The sequence below is a fragment of the Danio rerio genome, chromosome 5 (genome assembly GCF_052040795.2).
Source record: "Danio rerio strain M-AB ecotype USA chromosome 5, GRCz13ab, whole genome shotgun sequence".
Classification (NCBI taxonomy): Eukaryota; Metazoa; Chordata; class Actinopteri; order Cypriniformes; family Danionidae; genus Danio; species Danio rerio.
In genome coordinates, this window is record NC_141025.1 from 6,382,085 (window position 1) to 6,405,967 (window position 23,883).

Sequence of the window (23,883 nt, forward strand, 5' to 3'; positions counted from 1 at the left end):
AAAAAGTCATAAAAGGTTTATTATTTTGTGAAGATTATCTTGATGGGCAAAACACAAGTACAGAATAATGAACTATGTTTGACGCACAGCTTATTATTTGCAATAATCAAATTCTATGGAAAAATCCTTTGTGGGTTTTAAAGAAGGAACCAGTGCTTAAAACCGATTGGCCTACAAAGTGACACCATAGTTTTTACACTCTATTACACAGCGCCTAAAAATCTAACTTCCATCAACATAACCAACTTAGCAGGGGACTATTTACAGGCGCTGCAAAATATATTTGTGTCATGATACGGCAGCAAACTTTATTAATTATTATGCTAGAATGAGAGTATAATTCCTGGCCATATCAGCCTAGAAAATAGCAACGTTTCATTTACCGTCTGTCTTACTACACAATGTAACTACAGAAGAGTCAAAATAATCAAAAATGTTCGCACATTTTTGAGATGCTAATGGTCTAATCTGATTCAATGATCTATGCTAAGCTAAGCTAATAGCGGGAGACATCAGAGATCGACTGAATGGATCAAACAATGGTAAAACTCAGCAGTTTAACTCTAGGGGAGCTGTAAAACAAGACTATTTGCAAATAAAGTGGAGCGCTTCTTTAAAGAGATGACGTAAATGATGCCAGATCTGTTCTGCTGTGTTTCTGTGAGATTATTTGTGCCAAATATGCATAGTGAAGTGCTGTTAGAGTTCATAGGTAATGATCCGTCCTTTAACGAACGCGGACTGAATGTATGTCAAACTCAACATGTGCAATTGTATAACACAAAAACGTTCATGTACGCTGTATTATTTCCCTTCTCCTCGAAAAGCGAGATTTGTGCCAAGTGAAATTTCCAGAACACCGCAATGATTAACATGTTTGATTACTTTTAAGGGGAAGTTTTATTTATTGAGTAATCCTTCTGGGTAACTGGTGAAAGATTTAACAGACATTTATATTGTTCTTTTTCTTTTCAGGACAAAAATGGAAGTATCCTTAAATTAAGATGCATTTATTTGGGGGGGAAAAAAAACATAGTTTGAAATAAGAGCATCAAAATTAAATGGCTTTACGTCATTAAGTTCAAGAGTTCCCACTTAGAGATTGCTTGGCGCTATTAGCAGGTTTGGCATGCTGCCCCAGGAGAGAACCCTGAGCTCGGAGATGATTGAGCCCAGGGCTCCGGCCTGGTCAATGAGCATATAAGGGGGTCCGAGATCAAGTAGGTCTCGAGAGCTCCGCCTGGTAAAAGGAGGAGATGAGGCAGAAGGGTGAAATTAGTCTATTTATTGTAAGCTTGGATCAAGGTGGTTATGAGAGACCGGCTGCGATCAATCATATCACGTGCTCCTCTCGAAACTAGTTTGTAAAACTTCACAAAGGATGGTCTGAAAAATAAACAAGTAACATAAAATAACAGGGTGGCATGGTGGCTCAGTGGTTAGCACTGTCACATCACAGCAAGAAGGTCGCTGGTTTGAGTCCTGGCTTGGCCAATTGGCATTTCTCTGTGGAGTTTGCATGTTTTCCCCATGTTGGCGTAGGTTTCCTCCGGGTGCTCCGGTTTCCCCCACAGTCCAAACACATGTGCCAGTGGATAAACTAAATTGGCCGTTTGTATGTGTGTGAATGAGTGTGTATGGGTGTTTCCCAGTACTGGGTTGTGACTGTAAGGGTATCCACTACGTAAAACATATGCTGCAATAGTTGGGGGTTCATTCCGCTGTGGGGACTCCTGATAAATAAGTGACTAAGCCGAAGGAAAATTAATGGATGAAATCAAATATCAGTTATTAATTTTTCTGACACCCATTTCTTGGTGTAAGCATTTAATTTTGATGCGTTTAACTGAAAACTTTTTTTCCCTCCCTTAATGAGTCTTGATTTAAGATACTGTATTTGAAATAATTTGAAGATTTTTGTACTGGAAAAGTTGTATTTTTTTGCAGTGTAAATGTATGTACCAAAAACTGAGCCTCAATAATTACCGCCACACTTTCACCTCATCTTGATTTTTGACAGCTCACTATATTTTTTGCTGTTTGAAATATTTTTCTCTGTTTATTTTTTAATCCTACAATGTTTTTAATGTAAGATGCAAAAATTGTCATATGACATAAAAAATACATTTCACAAACCTTGATCATGGCTACTGTTGATATTTTACGAGTGCTTCATCACTTTATGTTCATAAAAACCTATTCTTAACTGCCTGTTTTCCATATTTTGTGTTTCGTGTTTTTGTTTGATCATTTCCCCTCATTTATTTATGCTTTTGAAATGCATTATGGGATCTTGGTCTTTCTTCCAACAACTTTTATCCTTGAAAACCTTAACAAAGTGACTTTATTTAATTTTTTTTATAGTTTAAAGTGCTATATTGTATGGGTTGGTGTTTTATATTACTCTACAAAAACCTTGTAATAAACTGCCGGCACATCTTTTGTTCTTTTGCAGACTTATTTCTCTCTATATTATTTCTTATACATTATATTACTACAGATGAAGTCACTTTGTTAAACTGTAGAGTTGAATTTTCAACAGTTGAATTTTCAATAGTTCCAATTTTCAAGTCGACAGAGCAGAGATTAACATCCCATAATGCAATTCACAACCGTAAATCAACAGAAAACACTGAAACTGTTAATAAACAGACAGTGTACACACACACTCACCTGCCCATGAAGCTGGTGATGGTCTGAGTGCGTTTTCTTGCTGGATGCATCGATAGAGATGATTCACTGTGGTCATGAAGAAATGGATGTGGGCAGCAATAATAAAAATAATAAACAATAATAAAAATAAAATAATAATAAAAAAGGTAGGTTGTGGTGTTTGAAGGCCTACATTTTGACATCACACCATCATCATAGCAAAGCAGAATCCATCTCCAGTCTTCTGTTGTCCAGTTGTGTTTGAATTGTGGCCTATCAGGCTCTTTCACTATCAGGAGCCTCACTGATGAAACTTCTGCTCAGACAATGATCTGAGGACAGCAGCGATGTTTACGAGCGAGCTAAATGCTGCATTGTGTAAGTCAATGGTAGCAGGGCTGCCAACTTTTGGTTTTAGCTTGGAGTGAGAATTTTTGCCCCGCCCTTACGACTCAAGCCACGCCCCCCACAAAGCACACCCCTTTTTATTTACACACACACACACACACACACACACACACATATATATATATATATATTTGTGTGTGTGTGTATACAAATGCAATGCATTTAGGCATGTAGACATGATCAAGACGATCTGCTGCGGATCAAACCAAGCATCAGAATGAGGAAGAAAGGTGATTTAAGTGACTTTGAACTTGTCATGGTTGTTGGTGCCAGACGGCAGAAGAGCATCTCTGAACACACAACACGTCCAACCTTGATGAGCTACAGCAGCAGAAGACCACACCGGAGGCCACTCCTATCAGCTAAGAGCAGGAAACTGAGGCTACAATTCACACAGACTCACCAAAACTGGACAATAGAAGATTGGAATAACGTGACCTAGTTCAATGAGTCTCCATTTCTGCTGTGACATTCAGATAGTAGGGTCAGATTTGGCGACAACATCATGAAAGCATGGATCCATCCTGCCTTGCATCAATAGTTCAGGATGCTGGTGGTGGTGTAATGGTGTGGGGGATATTTTCTTGTCACACTTTGGGCTCATTAGTACCAATTGAGCATCGTGTCAACACCACAGCCTACCTGAGTATTGTTGCTAACCATGTCCATCTCTTTATGACCACAGTGTACCCATCTTCTGATAGCTACTTCCACAACATGTCAAATCGTGAATCATCTCAGACTGGTTTCTTGAACATGATGATGAGTTCACTGTACTCTAATGGCCTCCACAGTCAGCAGATCTCAATCCAATAGAGCACCTTTGGGATGTGGTGAAACGGGAGAGTGGCATCATGGATGTGCAGCCGACAAATCTGCAGCAACTGTGTGATGCTCTCATGACAATATGGAGCAAAATCTTTGTGGAATATCTCCAGTAGCTTGTTGAATCTATGCCATGAAGGATTAAGGAAGTTCTGAAGGCAAAAGGAGGTCCATCCTGGTACTAGTAAGGTGTACCTAATAAAGTGGCCGGTAAATAAAAACTGGCATCTGTTCATCTTAAAAAAAACTTTACTTGATGATAGACAAATAGGGAAACTGACAAATTCAAACATTACAAATGATATTTTTTATTTTCTGTGTTGTGGACGATCAATTTTCAACATTCACAGGGAGAAGAGAGATAACGTTTAATTGACACTGATTATGGACATCGAGAACTCTCAAACAAAACAAAACAAAATCGATCATTAACAAATCACTCCACAAACTGGCTTGTCATAAAACCTTTTCGGAAAATAATCACATCATAATTTGCTTAATTTCTTAGGTTTAAAAGAAATGCCAGGGAAAAAATAATGAACGCTTATGTGCACCATCTTGGTTGTGTCAGACCTGAGCATGACAGTGATTCAGTGGAGGAAATGACATCACTGGAGTCAAAAATCTCTTCCTGTACAAGATCATCAAATAAAATGGAGACTTGTTCTTATAGTGGTTTTCTCACAGATCTGAGGTTTGTAATAGGAAGATCTCGTGTTTGACTTTCAAAAATCGCATTGTTTAATGTCGAAAACCTGTTTCTAAGATGTTAACCGGTTTGATGACAGTATCAATACTATTGACGTGGAAGGCAGAGTTTGTATCTCTAGAAGGACTTTTGAGAAAACAGAAAGAGGGCCATCTGAAGTTTAGGATCTTTTTCGTCTGCCTTCTAAGTTTCTGAAATTTGCTGGTCGGATCTTCATCTCCGCAAAGGGAATCGAATGTTCGTGGCCTTTCCAGTGAAACCAATTGATGCCCTGTGAATTATAAAACTTATGATTAATTAAAAATATATCACATCTCATATGTAGGTGTGTTACATTTTAAAATGTTGTAAAGCACTTCATTATGCTTCAATTTTGTATTTATTTATTTCTTTATAAAATTTATTAAATTAATTTAATTATAGTGAATGTTTTTTATTTATTTAATGCATTTATTTATTTATTTGTGTTACTGAACTCAAATACTTTATACAGCTTATAATGAAATAGGGAATAATTAATTATTTTTATTTATTTATTTGTGCTATTGAACTTAAATACTTTATACAGTTTATAATTAAAATACAGTGAATATTTATTTATTTATTTGTTTGTCTGTCATTGAACTTTATAGTTTACAATTAAATTTCAGTATATATTGATTTATTTATTTAATTATTTGTTTATGTGTTATTGAGCTTTATAGTTTATAATTAAATTACAGTAAATATTTATTTATTTATTTATTTATTTGTTTTTTCTGTCATTAAACTTTATAATTAATAATTAAATTTCAGTGAATATTTATTTATTTATTTGTTTGTTTGTCTGTCATTGAACTTTATAGTTTATAATTAAAGTACAGTGAATATTTATTTATTTATTCATTCATTTGTTTGTCTGTAATTGAACTTTATAGTTTAAAATTAAATTACAGTAAATATTTATTTATTTATTTGTTTGTTTTTCTGTCATTGAACTTTATAGTTTATAATTAAATTACAGTAAATATTTTTATTTTTATTTTTTTATTTGTGTTATTGAACTTGAAAGCTTTATACTTAATTGATTATTAGTTTTTATTTAATTATTGTGAATAATTAATTTCAGTTTAATTTAGAAAACATTTCTACGTATATGCTTTACATTTATAAAAATGATTTACAACATTAAATAGCAACAAATAAAGTGTTGCTTAACCCTGAGTTTACATTTTTTTCATTAATAGTTTAAATTATCTTACACTTTTGTACTTTCAGTATATCATTATGTTTTGCTTATAATTTCATATCGAATGTTTATTGAATATACAATACATTGGCAATAGTTCATATAATTTAATAAACCTGAGCTAACACTTATTATTAACAATGAAATATCATATTAACTAATGTTAAGAAATATATTATATAACTTTATTGTTAGTTCATACTTCATACTTTAACCAAGTCATGTTGCTAATATTTTTGTTGTCTGTTTTGCAGAGAACTTGTTTTTCTCGTGAATTAATTAACAACCGCATTGATAAAAAAATGATTCATTGGATTTACTACATTTTTAAGGTTAATGGTTGCAAACTATTTATATGGGCTGAATTTAATCAGACAAATTAAGTTGAACATTATAAAATTTAATTTCTTTATTTAAATTCAGCCCATATAAAGAGTTTGCAACCACTTACCTTCATTTGTAAATCCAATGAATCATAAACTAAACTTCAACGTCAAATGTAATTGTTCTCTGTTTAATAAAGGCAGATTCAGCGCTCTTACTTTGCTGTGGCTGCTGTCTCCATATTTGCCCATCAGATTGACTCGATGGCAGTTTTTATACCAGAAAGCGCCTTTGTATGAGAGGGCACAGTTGGTGATGGCGATGTCATTGTCACTGTCATAGGTGGAGAACGGCCTGTTCTGGTGATACGTCAGAGAGTCGCCTAAACATACGCACACGCACGCATGCACATACATACGCACGCAGACACGCACGCACGCACACACACACACAGTTATAGTTCATGAAAATGCATTTTTTAGTCAGAGAAAATGAGGGAGAAGTCAGGGAATTTGATATTTGGCTTGAAGTGCATGCCTCAGTCAAAATCAAGCATTTAAACACTGTATTCCTCTATTTCACCATAGGCTAATTAAAAAATGAATGATAGCCCATTAAAATAAATAAGGTAATTGAATCTAACTTTCAGTCTTAAGCACTGTGTCCTAAACAGATGCAATGTGAAATCATGTGGTTAAGGCATCACAGTGTTTTAATGCATCGCTCGTCTCTTCAGGAGGAGGCCTGAATTAAAATAGCTAAACTGCGACATGGTCATCTTGCGGAAATATTACCAATGATCCATCAGGTAATGTTTCCCCCCCCTCTCTCTCTCTGTGTTGGTAAAGCGCTGTCAACAAATATTTTTCCTCCACATCCCATAATGCACAGCGCATCGGCCTACGGCAGCTGAATTAGTCCAAAAGGCGCAGTATTTTTTGTGGTTGGACCTGTGGTTGGACCTGATCATATTCTCACCACAAATGAATCGTTCCAGGGTTCGTTTAAAAGCGTACTGAGACCACCTCTTCAAGCAGGGCTGGGTACGCTTATTTGGTCCGCGTTTGGTGCGCACTCGAGTACGATTGCTGCATTCTCACCTGCCCAAACGAACCGCACCAAAAGGGAAAACGAACTCTAGTGCGATTCAATCGACCTAAATAAGGCAGGTGTGAAAGCACCCTTAATCTGTATTCCTCTAAATCACCTAAAGGCTAATTGAAAATTTAAGTAGGCCTTTGAATATATAAAGCAATTCAATCAAATTTTCTGTCTTAAGCACTATGTCCTAAACTTTGACATCGACTTTTTTTCGGTGCTTATTATAGTTCATGAATATTCATGTTTTTAGTCAGGGAATTTGATATGTGGCTTGAAGTGGGAACCCTCAGTCAAAAATAAGCATTGTGTTCCTCCAATTCACCTGCAGTTCCACTGTATGCACCGATCTGGATCTTGTAGCGGGAACGAGGATCTCCGATGTAAAATCTGTCATAGACGGCAAAAACGGTCTCAGATCCATCACGCAAGTCCACGCGGATCTCATACTGCTTGGCCGCTGTGATTTTGTGCAGATTTGACAGTCCTGAAAGATCAAGACACACCACCAGTGCTGTCGGTAAATATACATTTTAGATATTAAACAGACAAACAGACCGTTAAAAAGTGAGTCTCACCGAGCCAGAATTCGTCGCTCGTGTCTCCAAATCCCGCAGAGTAGTTCCTCCAGTTTCTGTAGAAGTTCAGCTTGCCGCTCTGACGGCGCAGGAACAGCTGTGGAAATCAGAGATGTCGATACTGTACTGCAGGGCTATTCAATTAGTTTGTCATGGGGGCCGGTTCATGAAAAGCATCCCAAACGAAAGGCCGGAGAGTTATGACTTGCTATATGAGTGTATTCAATATAAAAATAAATCTCTCTTCTTCCAAAAATGGTATGAAAATGATATTGTATTAGTTAGACAACTTCTTAATTTAAACGGTAATGTATTATCTTACAGTGAATTTTTAGATAAATTTGGTTTTCCAGTTACTCCAAAAGAGTATGCTATTATATTTGATGCCATATCTCAACAGCTCCTTCATTTTATAAGAGCGTATGGAAATAAATCTTTAGAAAGAAAATATTTTAAAGAAAACCTTTTTTTTTAGGAGATATTGATATTATTAAACAAAGTTATACTAATAAATATAATAAAAATATTATAACAGGTAATACAGTTGTATTTAACAATTTAAAATGGACCAATGTATTCATAAATATAAATTGGAAAAAAGCTTGGCGTTTTTGTGAAATATATTGTATAAATAACAAAGTAAAAGAAGTTACATTTAAAATTTTACATAGTATATATCCAGTTAAAGAGGTTTTAGAGAGATTTAATTTGGATATCGATTATTCCTGTGGTTTTTGTTGCATGGAAAAGGAATCTATTGTCCACATGTTTTGTGATTGTACACAAGGATTTTCTGGGTGGACGTGGACAATTTTCTAAGAAGGAAAACAAATATTGTATTCAAGTTTTTTGATATTTGCATTCATTATTTTAATACATGTAAAATAAATACCTTTATAGTACAACTTTTTATTATTTTGGGAAAGTTTCATGTACATAAAAAAATGGACTTGATCAAAGCCAAATTTTGTTCATTTTCTTCAAGAGACAGGACTACTGCACAAGTTTGGAGAACACTGTTAATAACAAAGCAAAGAAGACTTGTAATGTTTTTGAGGAATATAAGATTTTCAATTACTGAATGTTTTTTTTTTGTATATACACTCTGGCATGTATTTTTTGTGTATAGTATTGTATAATTCTGTATTTGTTAATACAGAATAAATAAAAAAAGACTTGCTATATGAGTGATAACACAACTGCATATAAGAGGCCATATGCTGGATTTTTATTCAAGACACACATATCGTATTTTTCTACATTAAAATGTTAACATATTGTATTTTGAAACTACATAATATCAGTGCATTGTACAAAAGGCTTTTTTATTTTATTTTTTACAAACATTCAAATGTATTTCAGAACACAACAAAAGCAGTGCACTGCTGAAGTAGGCTTCTTCTACATTCAGACACATTTGTATGTTATATTTTTGAACTGCATTACAATTAGGGATGAAACAATTATATATTTTAGTCGTACGATTAAATAGTCTGAAGAATAATAATGGTTTCATGGTTATCACGTCTAATGTGAAGTCAAGCGTTATATTAAAGGAGTAGCTATTTAGATGAACTGTTGTTGTCATCTGCGTTCATGCATATCATTTTAGTAATAACTCGTCTAACATATCTTGTGTTTACATTGCGCTGAAAGTCACGCACAACTCTCACCGTGAGATGTTTTCTATGGTGTGCGCATTTGTGTTCTATTGCTCCGCTTGTGCGCGCATATTGTCATATAATCTTACATTAGAAATAACAAACTTGCAAGCGGAAAAGACGTGATGTGGGAACGGCCGCTGCTATAGTTAATCCGGTGTTCGTGCGTATTAGCCTCGGTGGACTTAATTGAAACTTTAAACTAGCGCACAGTTGACAACTTGGTATAACTTTGTTCAACTGCAGCAGTATCGTTTTGTTCCGTGCAAAAGAAATGCGGCTTAGAGAAGACTTTATGATTCATTAACCATGACGAAATAAAGCGCAGTTAATAGTGAAATCGGCTAATTGTTGCATCCCTATGTTTTCGGTTGCACGCACCAGTCGCTTATGGTGACTTACGCTTTGCGCAGTCTTCAACTGCAGCTCGTGCTGTATTAAACAGACGCACGTCACTTCATACCTATAGCGGCCGTTTTTCGACTGAACTAAATTTATTTTTGATGTCTTGGTCACACTGTTTGAAGGGCCGGAACAAATTGCTTCGGGGGCCAGTTCGGCCTGCGGGCCGCCAATTGAATAGCCTTGCTGTACTGTTTTTTTGGCTCATAATTATAGAAAACCTACTTTAAAGATAATTAACATGCATCCAAATTATAGCCACTAAATAAAATAAAAAAAATAAAAAAAACGAGCATGATCCGTTTTTTTTTTTAAATGTCGCTTTTTGCGCCTGGCGTTTTACGCGTTGGTGTGCACAATCTCATTGACGCCCTTTATATAGTCATGAGGCGTTAAGCGTCAATGGAAAACGTGAGCAAAAAACCATCTTGGTGTGCACAGGCCTTTAGATTGAAATTAATTTACTGTTCTGCTTCAACATGTGGGATCATTTATGGTTACATATTTATATCTTAATAATATAGTCTAAACAAAGCAATCAATACATACTATACATCATTTGAAAGCTTATTTTCTAGCGTTCATATCTAGGGACTGACTTCTAATAGATATTATTGAGCACACAGTTATTTATTATTTTGCAAGGATAATCATCAGGATCCTAAAGCATTACTTTGCTACAGCAATCTAGATGTAAAACATTCTGAGATGTTTTGTTTTAGAGGTAAACACCACCAAACTGTACATCCTACATTTAAATTGCATCTCTACTATACAAACATTATCAAAAGGATTAAAAAAGGGTTCATATTTTTCAAAACATTGGGCGCACACTTGTGTGGTCACTAATGTAAACTGAACGTCATCTGGTGGTCAAGTTTGGTACTGCGGACAAACAAAATTGTACTGAAAGGTCGTTTTTTGAGGTGTAAACTTCAAACTTGGATTATAATTTGATCAGATATTTAGCACTGATGTTGCAAACTGACATTTTCTTTTTATAATATTCTACTTTTTATGAATAGTCATGAACACACTTGTTTGTAGAGCAAGTAGTTTGACCGTTTTCTGCCGATTGTTTTTCCTAGCCAGTTCTCCAATAGGCGATTGAATCAGAAATTCTAAAACAAACGCTAAAAATGAGCGCACTTCTGTATTGCAGAATAAGGTCAATACACTTACCATCCATCCTCCTCCATCAGTGGTCATGTCACAATAAACTCTGAGCGGCTGCTTCTCGTCTCCGTTTATGTAAATGGTGTATGGACCGGAGGACGTCTCTCCATTCAGCAGAGCTTCTGAACAATCCCTGGGGTGTCCGTAGAGCATTCCCACTGCACGCACAACATGAGGATTAAACCAATAGCTATGTTTCCAACCAAAGACGTGAAATAAATTCATACTAAAACTGGACACATAAAAGACATGTAAATAATAATATTAAAAAAAAGAAATAAAATCGTCACTTCCGGATTAAGTGGCGCCAAATATCAAAACTAAAGACAGAATTTACTGCGGTAGGAGAAGCTGTGTGAATCTTTTCTTTATTTAACAAATGACTTGCACCTCAGAAGACATTGCCGACACGCAATGATCACGTGGTGGCGTTTGAAGGTATGAGACACGGAGCACAAACTCTCTTGACATTTCTGGAGGTCATTGATAATATGATAACACTAATACTGAAACGGTAAGTTGTTTTAGAATGACCAAAACAACATTTGAGATGTTTTACAGTGCGCTCAGCCTGCTGGTTTGTCCATTCACACACATTTGTATCATCACATGAATCTCTTATAACAAAATCACATGATTTTTTAAAAATATGCATACTTGAGTTTGTTCGGTAAAAGTGTTTTCATTGTTTATTATACTATAACATCTGTAAGATGTATAGTTTGTTTTAATGTTTATATTATTTTAAGGTGAAGTAGTTCATTGGATTTATTAAAGTAAAAGCAATTTTGTGGTAACTTTAGTACACTGAATTTAAGAATTTATAAACTGAATTAATATTTTATCAGATATTCAAATCTTTATTCAGCAGGGATTCATTAAAATGACCGTAAATGACAATTAAATATTTATAGTTGTAAAAAAAAAAAAAACTAAAATAAAAAATTATATATATATATATATATATATATATATATATATATATATATATATATGGCGGCGCAGAGGCGCAGTAGGTAGTGCTGTCGCCTCACAGCAAGAAGGTCGCTGGTTCGAACCTCGGCTCAGTTGGCGTTTCTGTGTGGAATTTGCATGTTCTCCCTGCGTTCGCGTGGGTTTCCTCCGGGTGCTCCGGTTTCCCCCACAGCCCAAAGACATGCGGTACAGGTGAACTGGATAAGCTAAATTGTCCATAGTGTATGAGTGTTTGTGTGAATGTGAGTTGCAGCTGGAAATGCATCCACTTCGTAAAAACATATGCTGGATCAGTTGGCGGTTCATTTCACTGTAGCGACCACGGATTAATAAAAGGACTAAGCCGAAAAGAAAATTTATGAAGGAATGAATATTATTAATATTACTATTTATTGAATAAAAAAAAATCTTCTGGCCAGTGGATCTCTTTCTAATTGTGATTTCTGACTGAAAAGAAGTAAATGAAACATAACGTTATATGTTAATTAAATAATACTAGTAGGTCATAACCAGTAGGCAAGTGGGAAGCAATTATATCAGTGAACAGATCTTAAATGAGTCTTTGCGTTAAGTAAACAAGGTTTATTTATGGCTTTTATTTGAGCTAAGCCGACAAGAAAATATTGAATGTATACATTGAATGTATATATGTATACACACACACACACACATATACACACATATACACACACACACCCACACACACACACATATATATATGTATATATATATATATATATATATATATATATATATATATATATATATATATATATATATATATATATATATATATATAATAAAAATTAGCTTGAAGGGGCTATTAATATTAACCTTAAAAATGTTTGAAAAATTTAAAACTGCTTTTATTCTAGCTGAAATTAAACAAATAAGACTTTCTCCAGAAGAAATAATGTTATCAGACATACTGTGAAAAATTCCTCACTAAACATCATTTGGGACATATTTGAAAAAGAAACGAAAATTCAATTGAGGGCGAATGATTCTGACTCCAACTGTACATTTTTAAATATTTTTTTATTGTAGTTTAGTACTGACCGGTAGTGAATTCAGTGCTGATGCTCCTGCTCCTCTTGTCTTCAGCAATGGCCTGCAGAATGACTGTATATTTTGTGGTGCTTCTCAGATCAGACAGAGTATGAGATGCCACAGACGGGTCCACAATCACCTCCTGAAACAACACACATCAGGTACACTCTGAACATCTGTTTAAAAAGGCATGGGCACTTTATATTAGAGGGGTTCATTTAAAGTGGACCTAATATGCCTGTTTTAATCAAGATGTACAACAAGTCACTTGAGTGGAGTTTCCAACACAATCTCACGGCAATTCGTAACTTTTTCATTTAGTGGCTAATTCGTACAAATTCGTACGATCTAATTCGTACATTTTAGTACGATTTGCGTATCCCCCAATGACGGTTGGGTTTAGGGGTGGGGTTAGGTGCCACGCCTCCTTTTTAAAATCGTACATTTTCTTACGACTGAACTCGTTCGAATTCATACAAATTAGCCACTAAATTGCCAAAAGGTAAAATACTTACGTTTTCTTGTGAGATCAGGCTGGAGTTTCAGTTCAAAATACCCCACAATTAATGTTTTAAAACTCTTTGAATCTGCCCCTTTTAGGCTTTGATCCTAATTGTGGCATTTTTGGTGACTGTTGCTTTAAATTTAAATTAGGTTGTGCTCTTTTCAAAAGAAGGCGGAGCTACATATGCCTGTGTGTCAGCATAGCGGCAGATTCAAAACAGGACTAACGTCCTATGGTAATGAGGGTGAGACTGTCACTAATGGGCAGGGCGTTGACAAGTACAAAGGGAGATTGTCATAGTGTTTCTGCAGACTGTTTTTATCAAGTGTTATTATAAAGAATTTAATTAGTTAACTTTTGCTATTAGAAGCTGGCTATATTTACACAGTGTTGCCAAAAAAAAAAAACTGTTTAAACCCATTATAAAAGTGACTTTTTTGCATAATAGGTCTCCTTTAAGTTTGTAGCTACTGTTCTACTATGTGCGTGTGTGTATAATTTTTACTCTCAAGGATCTGGGGCCTATTTCAGTAAGGAGGATCAACCAACTCGGAGTGTAAACTTGATCTCTGAGTTTATTTTCCGAGAGACTAAAAACTCGGTTTCAGAACTGATCTGAGTTGGGTCAATCAACTTTGAGTAGACCAACTCAGAGATAAACGCACACACCGCAACTATAAAAAGGCACTATCAATAGAGCGCAGATATTACGAGTGACTATGGTAACATCTTATATAAAAGATCAGCATTTCTTTCTCCTGCTGAACTTGATGTGCTCATGCAGAGTTATAGCAAACATTTAAAAAAGCAACACCACTGCATCAGTGAAACAGAGACAGTTAGCGTGGGAAAACAGCTCAAGTTAATGTGTAATTTTTCATTTAAAGTATTTAAATATTTATGCATAATAAGTAGGGATGTAACGGTATTGTAAATACCGTCATACCGCAATATTAATTTTTTTCGATATTACACTCAAAAAAATGATATGTTGGCGTTAATTAACTTTTTTTTGTCCACTGGTTCCACGTAACCGAGTTAAGTTAACTTTAAGAAAGAATATTAATTTTAGTGAACTTAAGTTAGTAACATAAAGGTAATGTAATGTTGTTTAGTTCAATCAACGTAACATTTATAATTTAGCTTTAATCAATGTAGTTATTTAAGTTCAATTATTCTAAAATTGATATTGTTATGTTTAACCAAATAAAAAAACAGTTTCCGTTTCATTGAGTTTATTCAATAGCATTTTTACAGTTTTACACATTTTCCAGCAATAAATAGATTATCAAAATCCAAATACTGTCTTTATCTGTAACTTCACTTATTACAATAAGTTAAAATATTAATACTATTAAAATAATAGTAATACAAGTATGAAGCAAATTGAAAACAATAAATGATTAACAAAAATATGCTTACAAAAACATCATAAAATACACTTTTTAACATAATACTTTTCATATATTACAAAAACATTCAAAAATAATATTCTGCCTTCAAATGATTTATCAAAAATATACTTAGAAAAATCTTCTTTTGTAAACTATACTGTACCTTTTTTACACTGAAAAAGCAGATAACACTTCAGTTGTTCAAAGAAAGATTAACATTTTAAAGCAAAGTAACACGATCAGCACTACACGATAAATTAGACCAACCATCACAGAACATGCAATAGCTACACATTCATCTCTCTGACACTTGCACCATTTATGCACATTTGCACCAGACACTTTCTTACAAACACTCCCTATATCTAAAAAACAAAACATTGTGCATGAAGTCTGCTTCACACAGGTGTGTGGGCTTGACAAACCACATGTAGAAGCATTCTTAATTCTTAATGTTTTTTTTTTATAATTAGCACATCTTGGATGTATTGCCTCTTCTTGTTGATTTGCTGAATGTGTCCTCAATTGTAAGTCACTTTAGACAAGAGTCTGCTAAATGTTAATGTAACTACTGTAGATTCATAAGGTGGTGTTGCACATCAAGGTTTGCGCTTCATCATGCCCAGCATCCTAAAAAAGACAGGTAAAAAAATAAAAATTTTACCAACAGATCAAAGGTGAAAGGAGGAATTGGTTTAAGGAGAAAATACAAAATGTTTAAATAAAATAAAATAGCTTACCATGTACTCCCTCACTTAGGGGCTTTGAGGATGCATTCACACCTTTTTTTTCACTGGTGATTTTCTTAATGACATGAAATGACAATTAGTAATTTACTAAATAATTAGTAGTTAAAATTACTAGTAATTTTTACTGTACATCATTTTAATGTGTGTATAGGCATCTAAAGGCATAGTACCTGGATGATCCACAGTCTCCTCAGCTAGATATGGGACTTTAGAGATTGAGCTGTAAATCTGTGAGGGAGAAAATAGATGTGAGTGAGCAAAAATTTAAAATAATAAAATATAATAATATAAATAGCAAATTAAAATGTGTTAGATGACCAAACAAATAAGCTTACATTAAATATGTCATCATGCTAGATGTCATTTTTGCTGGGTTTTTTTTTTAAGTTAACAGGCTTGAATAATACAATTGAATAATAAATAACACTGTGCTAACACCACATTTTAATTAATATTATGTAAGTTATCAAAACTAGCATTCAAACTCGACAAACTGCTTGATACTCATTTAAAATAAAGACCATCAAATCAAATAAAAAATCAAATCACTTTTATTGTCACATTATCAGCAGCACGTGTGCTATGATGAGTGAAAAGCTTAGACTATTCTAACATGACTATTCCTTACTACTAACGTTTGTAACTTTATTTTGGGGGAGTTAATATATACCAAGTATAAAATTTCACAGGAATGCAAAACAATCTATACATTTATCTGTCTATAATGTGGAAAAGACACAGGGAACATGGCAATTTCATAGCAATACTATACACAAACACAACATAGTATTACAAGAGAGTACATTTATGATTCAAATGTTGTCACAGCCTCAGTATAAATACATAAAAAGTAAAAAAAAAAACTCACCTGTGTGTCCACATTGGGGAAAGCTTTGTGCACGTTCTCAATTTGTACTGTAATCTTTATCTTTTGATTCCCATAATATGGCGCCGAACTGAGAGTGATCGTTGTGGTTTGAATCTTCTTACTTCCTGTGTTGTTTTGAAACTGCGCATGTGCAGATATTACTCCACCTATTGACCAAAATGCAGTACTACAGAAGCAACACAACTCCCTTTCATTCATGTTAATTAAGCAAGCTGTTTAAATGTGAAAACTTACTTTTTCAAATTTTTTCCAACACAACACTTTTATCTTTAATACACAAACATAAGCAAATTATTTAATTTAAACATAGTTACATTCTTTGGACCAACTAAAGCCATAATTCATTTTTTTGAGTGTACCGAAGTCGCATGACTCGGTAAAACTATAGGTCTTCTGAGAAAATTTGCTCAGGCGAATGAAGCGAACGGGAGGTAACGAAAACTACAATTCCCATCAGCCCATGCTTGACCATCATCCCTTGCGGTCTGTTGTCGCTACAGATCCAGTAATGCGGAAATGGAGTGTGCTGCTAGAAGCGGGGATGAAAAAGAGCTGGAAAACTCTAAAGCGGGTGTTGTCGCCGTGCGCGCGTACTGAATAGCGGTGTTGTCGCGCGAGTTCTTATCAGCTGTGTTGTCGCGCGCGTACTGAATAATAGCGGTGTTGTCGCGCGAGTTCTTATCAGCTGTGTTGTCGCGCGCGTACTGAATAATAGCGGTGTTGTCGCGCGAGTTCTTATCAGCTGTGTTGTCGCGCGCGTACTGAATAGTGGTGTTGTCGCGCGAGTTCTTATCAGCTGTGTTGTCGCGCGCGTACTGAATAGCGGTGTTGTCGCGCGAGTTCTTATCAGCTGTGTTGTCGCGCGCGTACTGAATAGTGGTGTTGTCACGCGAGTTCTTATCAGCTGTGTTGTCGCGCGCGTACTGAATAGTGGTGTTGTCACGCGAGTTCTTATCAGCTGTGTTGTCGCGCGCGTACTGAATAATAGCGGTGTTGTCGCGCGAGTTCTTATCAGCTGTGTTGTCGCGCGCGTACTGAATAATAGCGGTGTTGTCGCGCGAGTTCTTATCAGCTGTGTTGTCGCGCGCGTACTGAATAATAGCGGTGTTGTCAGCACACTGTTCAGATTGATGCAGACATGAGACCTCTATCTCACTCATGGTTTGTCCTCTCAAGTGGGGGAAAGACAATGTACAACGTTACCCACTGCTGTCAACCTGGGCCAAGTCATATCTCTCTTGTCCCAGAAACCTCAGTCCCAAATGAGAGGGTTTTTTATCTGTTGCAGGGGACATTGTAAATACCCAGAGATACCAGCTTTTACCAGATTATATTTATATGATCATTTTCCTTTAAACCCATCTCTATCTAAGTGAGTGAGTGATTAAATGTTGAATGTGATGAGTTTTCAACAATACTAAATTGAAACTTTATTTTTTTTACATGGTTTAATATTTTTTTGTTATTAAAATTGAAGTTCCTGTTTCAAAGCTTACAGATAGATGACTAATTTGTATGTCATTGACACTTTTGGCACTTTTTTGGAGTATTTTCATAAGTTTTGTTTTTTCCTGTAAATGATTCAATAAATACCGTACCGTGACATTCATACCGAGGTATTACCGTACCGTGAAATTCTGATACCGTTACATCCCTAATAATAAGTATTACAATTATTAAAATATAAGTATTGTTATGTGTGACGTTTATAACATTTTTACACACGTTTCCACTTTTATACATGCTGATCAGTTTTAATAGATTTAAAAGTGCACTTGTGTGCCACTATTATTGATCAAGTGATAGAGGTTGATATGACATTTAGACTTTAAGCAGAACTAAACAATATTAGAAAGAATAATAACTCCATTAATCTAGTTACAGAACATGTCGAAGGACAGTGAATTTAAGCTAATTATTTATTAAAAAAGGACAATCCACTCTCGTACGTGACTTTGTTCTTTGTCTGACTGAAATGTAGGCAATAGCTATGTTTCCATCCATACATAATAGTTAAATTTATGTGCAAAACTGGAATAACGCATAAAAGATGTGCGAATAAAGCAGCGTTTCCATCCAACGAGTCAAAGAGAACAAAATCGTCACTTCCTGAATGGGCACCAAATATCAACAGTAAAAACAGAATTTACTGCGGTAGAAGAAGCTGCGTCAGTCTTTTCATTATTTAATAAATGTACTTGCACCTCAGATGACAATGCTGACACACAATGAACGAGTGGGGGCGTTTGAAGCCATGAGACAAGAAGAAAGACGCTCTTAACATGCTTCAGACACACTGGAGGTCATTAATAATAAAATAACATTAATACGGAAACGGTTAAGGCGTTTTGGAATGACAAAAACAACATTGAAGACGTGCTACAGTGTGTTCAGCCTGCTGGTTTGTCTATTCACACACATTTTCATCATCATCTCTTATAACAAACATTTTTTTTCATGCACATACTGGAATTTGTTCAGTGAAAGTGTTTTCATCGTAGTTTAGGCGCATCTTTTTTCATCTAATAAAAATATATCCTACTCAGTTATGCGCATGTTTTTTATGCATATTTTTTAAAAGTTATGTGCATCATGACGTTTCCATCAATGGTTTTTATGCGCATGTCCGAAATGAGCATTAAAACAGGTGGATGGAAACGTAAAGCTAAGGCGAGAAATACTGCTTTGTCTTTAAAGAAGGGGAAGGACTGACAGAAACTCAGAGTTTAGAGAATAAAACCTGCTCCTGGCCAGGTTAGGTACACAGAGTAAGTGACCACAGTAACTGACTCTGAGTTAAAGTGACCTCTCTTTCAGAAACAGGCTTGACTTACCCTGCCTTCTCCAGTTTAACAAACCTGCCATTTTGGAATGGAAAACCCAGAGTTTCTCTCATTTCAGGGTTAACAAACTCTGAGTTTCCTCCTTTCTGAAACGGGCCCCTGGTCGTCAATGACCATGGTTTTATACAATCTACAGAGCTCGATTTTCATTTTGTGAATCATAGTAGCATTGGTGTATTTGTAAGAAAAGCCAACAATACATTATCAGTTTTCTTTCATGCAGGGCCGGAGTAGGACTCCTTTTCAGCCCTGGAGTTTCAAGCCTCAGACCGGCCCACCTCAGTTCACGACTGACTATATTAAAATAAGGTCATTTCCAATTCAGTTTCTAATGACACTATCACGTCTTTTTTGAGAAAACAGCTGATTTAGAACTTCAAATGTTCAACAACCCTAACAGTATTATATGTCTTAACAATAAAAATGAAAAAAAAAAAGAATTACTTAGACGAGGATCGAACCCGGGTCTGCGGGATCAAAAACTAACGTGCTAGCCACTGAACCATTACAGCTGTTCAGAGAGAGAGGATCAAGTTATATCATAAGCTGGGTAAAATAATGAATAAAAAGGCTGTGATCAAGTAAATAGATACATAAATTTAAAAAGTGTGACTGCTGTAAGCAGCAGATTCTGGAGCTAGGGACACCGGCCCTTGCGGCCAAAAAACGGACCAGCCCACCGGGAATTCTCCCGGTCCTCCGGATTAGCCAATCCGGGCCTGCTTTCATGCCAAAAAACAATTAGAAAATTAAGTAAATGTTTTCAATAAACACATTTTGTGCATTTCCTTTCATATCAAAACTTCAAATTTGATTAAAAAAGCATTGCTAAGAACTTAATTTTGAACATTTTTAAAGTCCATTTTCTCAATATTTCGATTTTTTTGAAGCCTCAGATTTTCAAAAAGTCGTAGTTCAGCCAAATATTGGCCAATCCTAACAAATGGAAAGCATATTTATTTAGCTCTCTGAATGTCTATAAAACTCAACCCCAACCCCCCCTGACCCTTGGTTTGGGACTTGTGGAGTTGCGCATCGATGGATTTGCTCTTCAGTGTTTGGAATTTCAGCAGTGAATATTAAACCACACCGAACTGCACTAAACTGATCTAAACTCTGAAAACTGGACTGGCACAGTTTCAATTTACTAGAACTTCTATGTTGAGCTGCTTTGACACAATCTACATTGTAGAAGCGCTATAAAAATAAAGATGAATTGAATTGAATTGACTGGATTTGTTGTCCAGTCACAAATAAACCAAAATAGACAGTCCAAAAAACTCAAAACCTGTTTGTAGTGTGCAAGAGTGAGAGCATGCTTAGTTAGTAGTAAATGAGAAATGCCTGACCCTGACATCCCCATCAGAGTTTTGAAAGGTCAGTGTATATCCAGTGATGGCGGCCCGCGGAGGCGTCCAGCTGAGCACAGCACTGTCCGTCTGAATGTTACTGGCCACCAGATCACGAGGAGCATCCACATCTACAGCACACAAGAAAAGCACATTGCTGTACATCAGCAAATACATAAATACATCTACACAGTAGAACCCAAAAAGTTGAAACTGGGAAACAATTCATATTCATATAAAAATATGAACTTAAAAATTAGACTTTACAGACCTGAAACTTGCCTACAGCACTTATTCATTGTTGCTCTTGGTTGTGTAAATTGCTTCCTTGTCCTGATTTGTAAGTCGCTTTGGATAAAAGCGTCTGCTAAATGACTAAATGTAAATGTAATGTAAAAAATAATATAATGTGATTATATATTATATTATATATAATATATTGATTAATATTGTTATTATTAAACTGAATATCAATACCACGTTATTCTAATGAATAATTATAAAATGCAAAACACAGCAAACCCATTTTACAAAAATCGCAAAATCTTAATATGCAATATGCAAACACACTTCATTTAAAATGTATTACATGTTTTATTTATTTATTTTTGGTAAGTACACTAAATACTGTATGTATGTAGGTAAAGTGTCCACCCTATACACAACTCCTTACATTTTTTATTTTGACTGTCATGTAATACTGTGCATCTTTTGTAAAGCTGCCTTGAAAGGATTAATATTGAATCTGGAATTAAGCGTAATAAATGTACAAACACTCAGTGTTATGAGAATGCCTAGCTGTTGAGAGGAATCAAGTTGTGTGTATCTGCATATCTCAGTATGTCCCGCAGGAGGCGCTGGAGGACCTGTAATAACAGCTGAGTGTGTGTGAGTGAGTGAGTTCACCTGTAGTGAAGTCTGCGGTCGCTGGAAGACTTTTCTCTCGGTCTCTGATGGCGTAAACGCTGACTGTGTATTGAGTTGCTGGAGCCAGAGAGTTCATCTCAAACTCCACGGTGTTTCCAGAAACCTGCTCTGAAATCGGCGGCACTTTACAGAAGAAAAAGTAAATACAAACAATTGTTATTAAAATGTATATAACTACTGTAAGCAACATAGCCTCGTCTAATAAATAGATGATGGAAAAAAACACCTTTTTTTTGTGTTTACAAAAGTCTAATAGACATCTAGTAGACGTCTAGGCTAAAACAAGAGTAAATCTGGGCTCTCAGTAAAAATAAACTTAAAATAGACTAGTCATCAAGTGAATGAATACATCACTACACATGTGAAGTCTTATATGTCTATTTGATGACTATATAGGCTAGTTTTTGGCTATTCTTAGATGTATATGAGATCTTAACTGACATGTGACTCGCTCCACGAGATGTCTCTTCTTTTGGGTTTTATAGTGCACAAGCAAGTTGTTAATTACAGTAAAGTAAAGTAAAGTAAAGTAAAGTAAAGTAAAGTAAAGTAAAGTAAAGTAAAGTAAAGTAAGGTAAAGTAAAGTAAAGTAAAATTTAATTTAATTTAATTTAATTTAATTTAATTTACCTGAATTTAATTTTAATTAACTGAATTTAATTTTATTAAATTTTTATTTAACTAATCATTTTTAATTTATATATTGATTTTTAATCAATTTCCTTATTATTTCTTTTTTATTCCTTATTTTTCTTTCTTATATGTCTTATTGATGACTATAGTTTTTGGCTATTCTTAGATGTGTATTAGATCTTGACTGACATGTAACTCGCTCCAAGAGATGTCTCTTCCTTTGGGTTTTATAGTGCACAAGCAAATTGTTAATTACATTAAATTAGATTAAAATAAACTAAATTAAAGTAAAATTTAATTAAATTAAATTTAATTTAAATTAAATTTTATTTAATTTAATTTACCTCAATTTTATTTAATTTTATTTTATTTAACTGAATTTATTTTAGTTTATTTTTTAATAAATCATTTTTAATTTATTTATTGATATTTAATTAATTTCCTTATTATTTCCTTTATTATTTTTTGTTTTCAATTTTTATTTTTATTTTTCTCCAATTATATGGATTGAACATAAAACAATAAGGTTGTCCCCAAAAACTAAGCAATTGTGTTGTTTAAATTCATCTCAAATAAGCAGTTTAAACAAGCAGCAAATGTAATTTTTTTAAGTGTTTAAGTTTGCGTTTTCCTGGAGTCTACCATGTGATACTGAGATATCCACAACTATTTCTGTGCTCTGCTCACACAGCAAGTAACACAAAAAGATTAATGATACCATATCATATAAGGCAACATTTAAAAACGTGTTTAACATAATTCTATAGACATTGAAACAATTATGTGTGCATATTTTGTTTTGAATATGTTTGTTTTTGATGTGTGTATTGATATACATTATAAAAACTATACATGGCCAGAGGAGAAATGGTCGTGCCCAACTGAGCCTGGTTTCTCTTGAGTTTTTTTTTTTTTTCCTTCACTTTCGTCAATTGGTGAAGTTTGTTCCTCGTCACTACCACCACTGGCTTGCTTGGTTGGGAGTTGTGGAGCTGCGCATGGATGGATTTGCTCTTTAGTGTTTGGACTTTCAGCAGTGAAAACTTTAAGACTGGACTGACAAAGTTTACATTTACTAGAATAAGTTCTATGTGAAGCTGCTTTAGAAAGGGGTCTGGCTGCAGACACGGTGCAGTGCAATCTGAGCTGCATCCAATGCTTTCTAATGGGCTCACCTAACCCCACCCTTAACCCTACCCCTCCCAGTGACGTCACTAGCTCCTTTGAGTGCATTGTGTCTGACATTGCATCACTGAGAATTGCAATCTCAGCTTGCATCATTAAGGCTGCATCTAGATATTATTGGTGCTTTGACACAATGTACATTGTAAACGCGCTATAGAAATAAAGATGAATTGAATTGAATACATTATATTAGTAAAGTCCATCTATACACTCAAAAAAAATAAACTCACAAAATTAAGTTTTAAGAAATGTGCAAACAAAAAAAGAACTGCAAATTAAAATCAAGCAGTGCAAAAAACTAAAATATTTGCAATAATAAAAAA

At 34.8% G+C, this 23,883-nt stretch overlaps 1 protein-coding gene across 17 annotated transcripts in view; it reads right to left on the reverse strand.

Moving 5' to 3' along the window:
* Positions 1–4,173: 4,173 nt before the first annotated feature.
* Positions 4,174–23,883, reverse strand: part of tnca (tenascin Ca) — a 315,748-nt gene continuing 296,038 nt past the window's right edge. For all 17 annotated transcript variants that reach the window (XR_015490705.1, XM_087253034.1, XM_087253038.1 and 14 more), the window contains 8 exons: positions 21,722–21,865; positions 20,816–20,946; positions 13,096–13,228; positions 11,068–11,219; positions 7,823–7,919; positions 7,570–7,731; positions 6,365–6,528; positions 4,174–4,865 (listed from right to left, as the gene is read on the reverse strand). Coding sequence is in view for 16 of the 17 variants with exons in the window: in XM_087253034.1 (XP_087109160.1) it covers positions 4,755–4,865; positions 6,365–6,528; positions 7,570–7,731; positions 7,823–7,919; positions 11,068–11,219; positions 13,096–13,228; positions 20,816–20,946; positions 21,722–21,865 (1,094 nt within the window). In the remaining variant the exon portion in view is untranslated. The remainder of the gene's footprint in view (positions 4,866–6,364; positions 6,529–7,569; positions 7,732–7,822; positions 7,920–11,067; positions 11,220–13,095; positions 13,229–20,815; positions 20,947–21,721; positions 21,866–23,883) is intronic.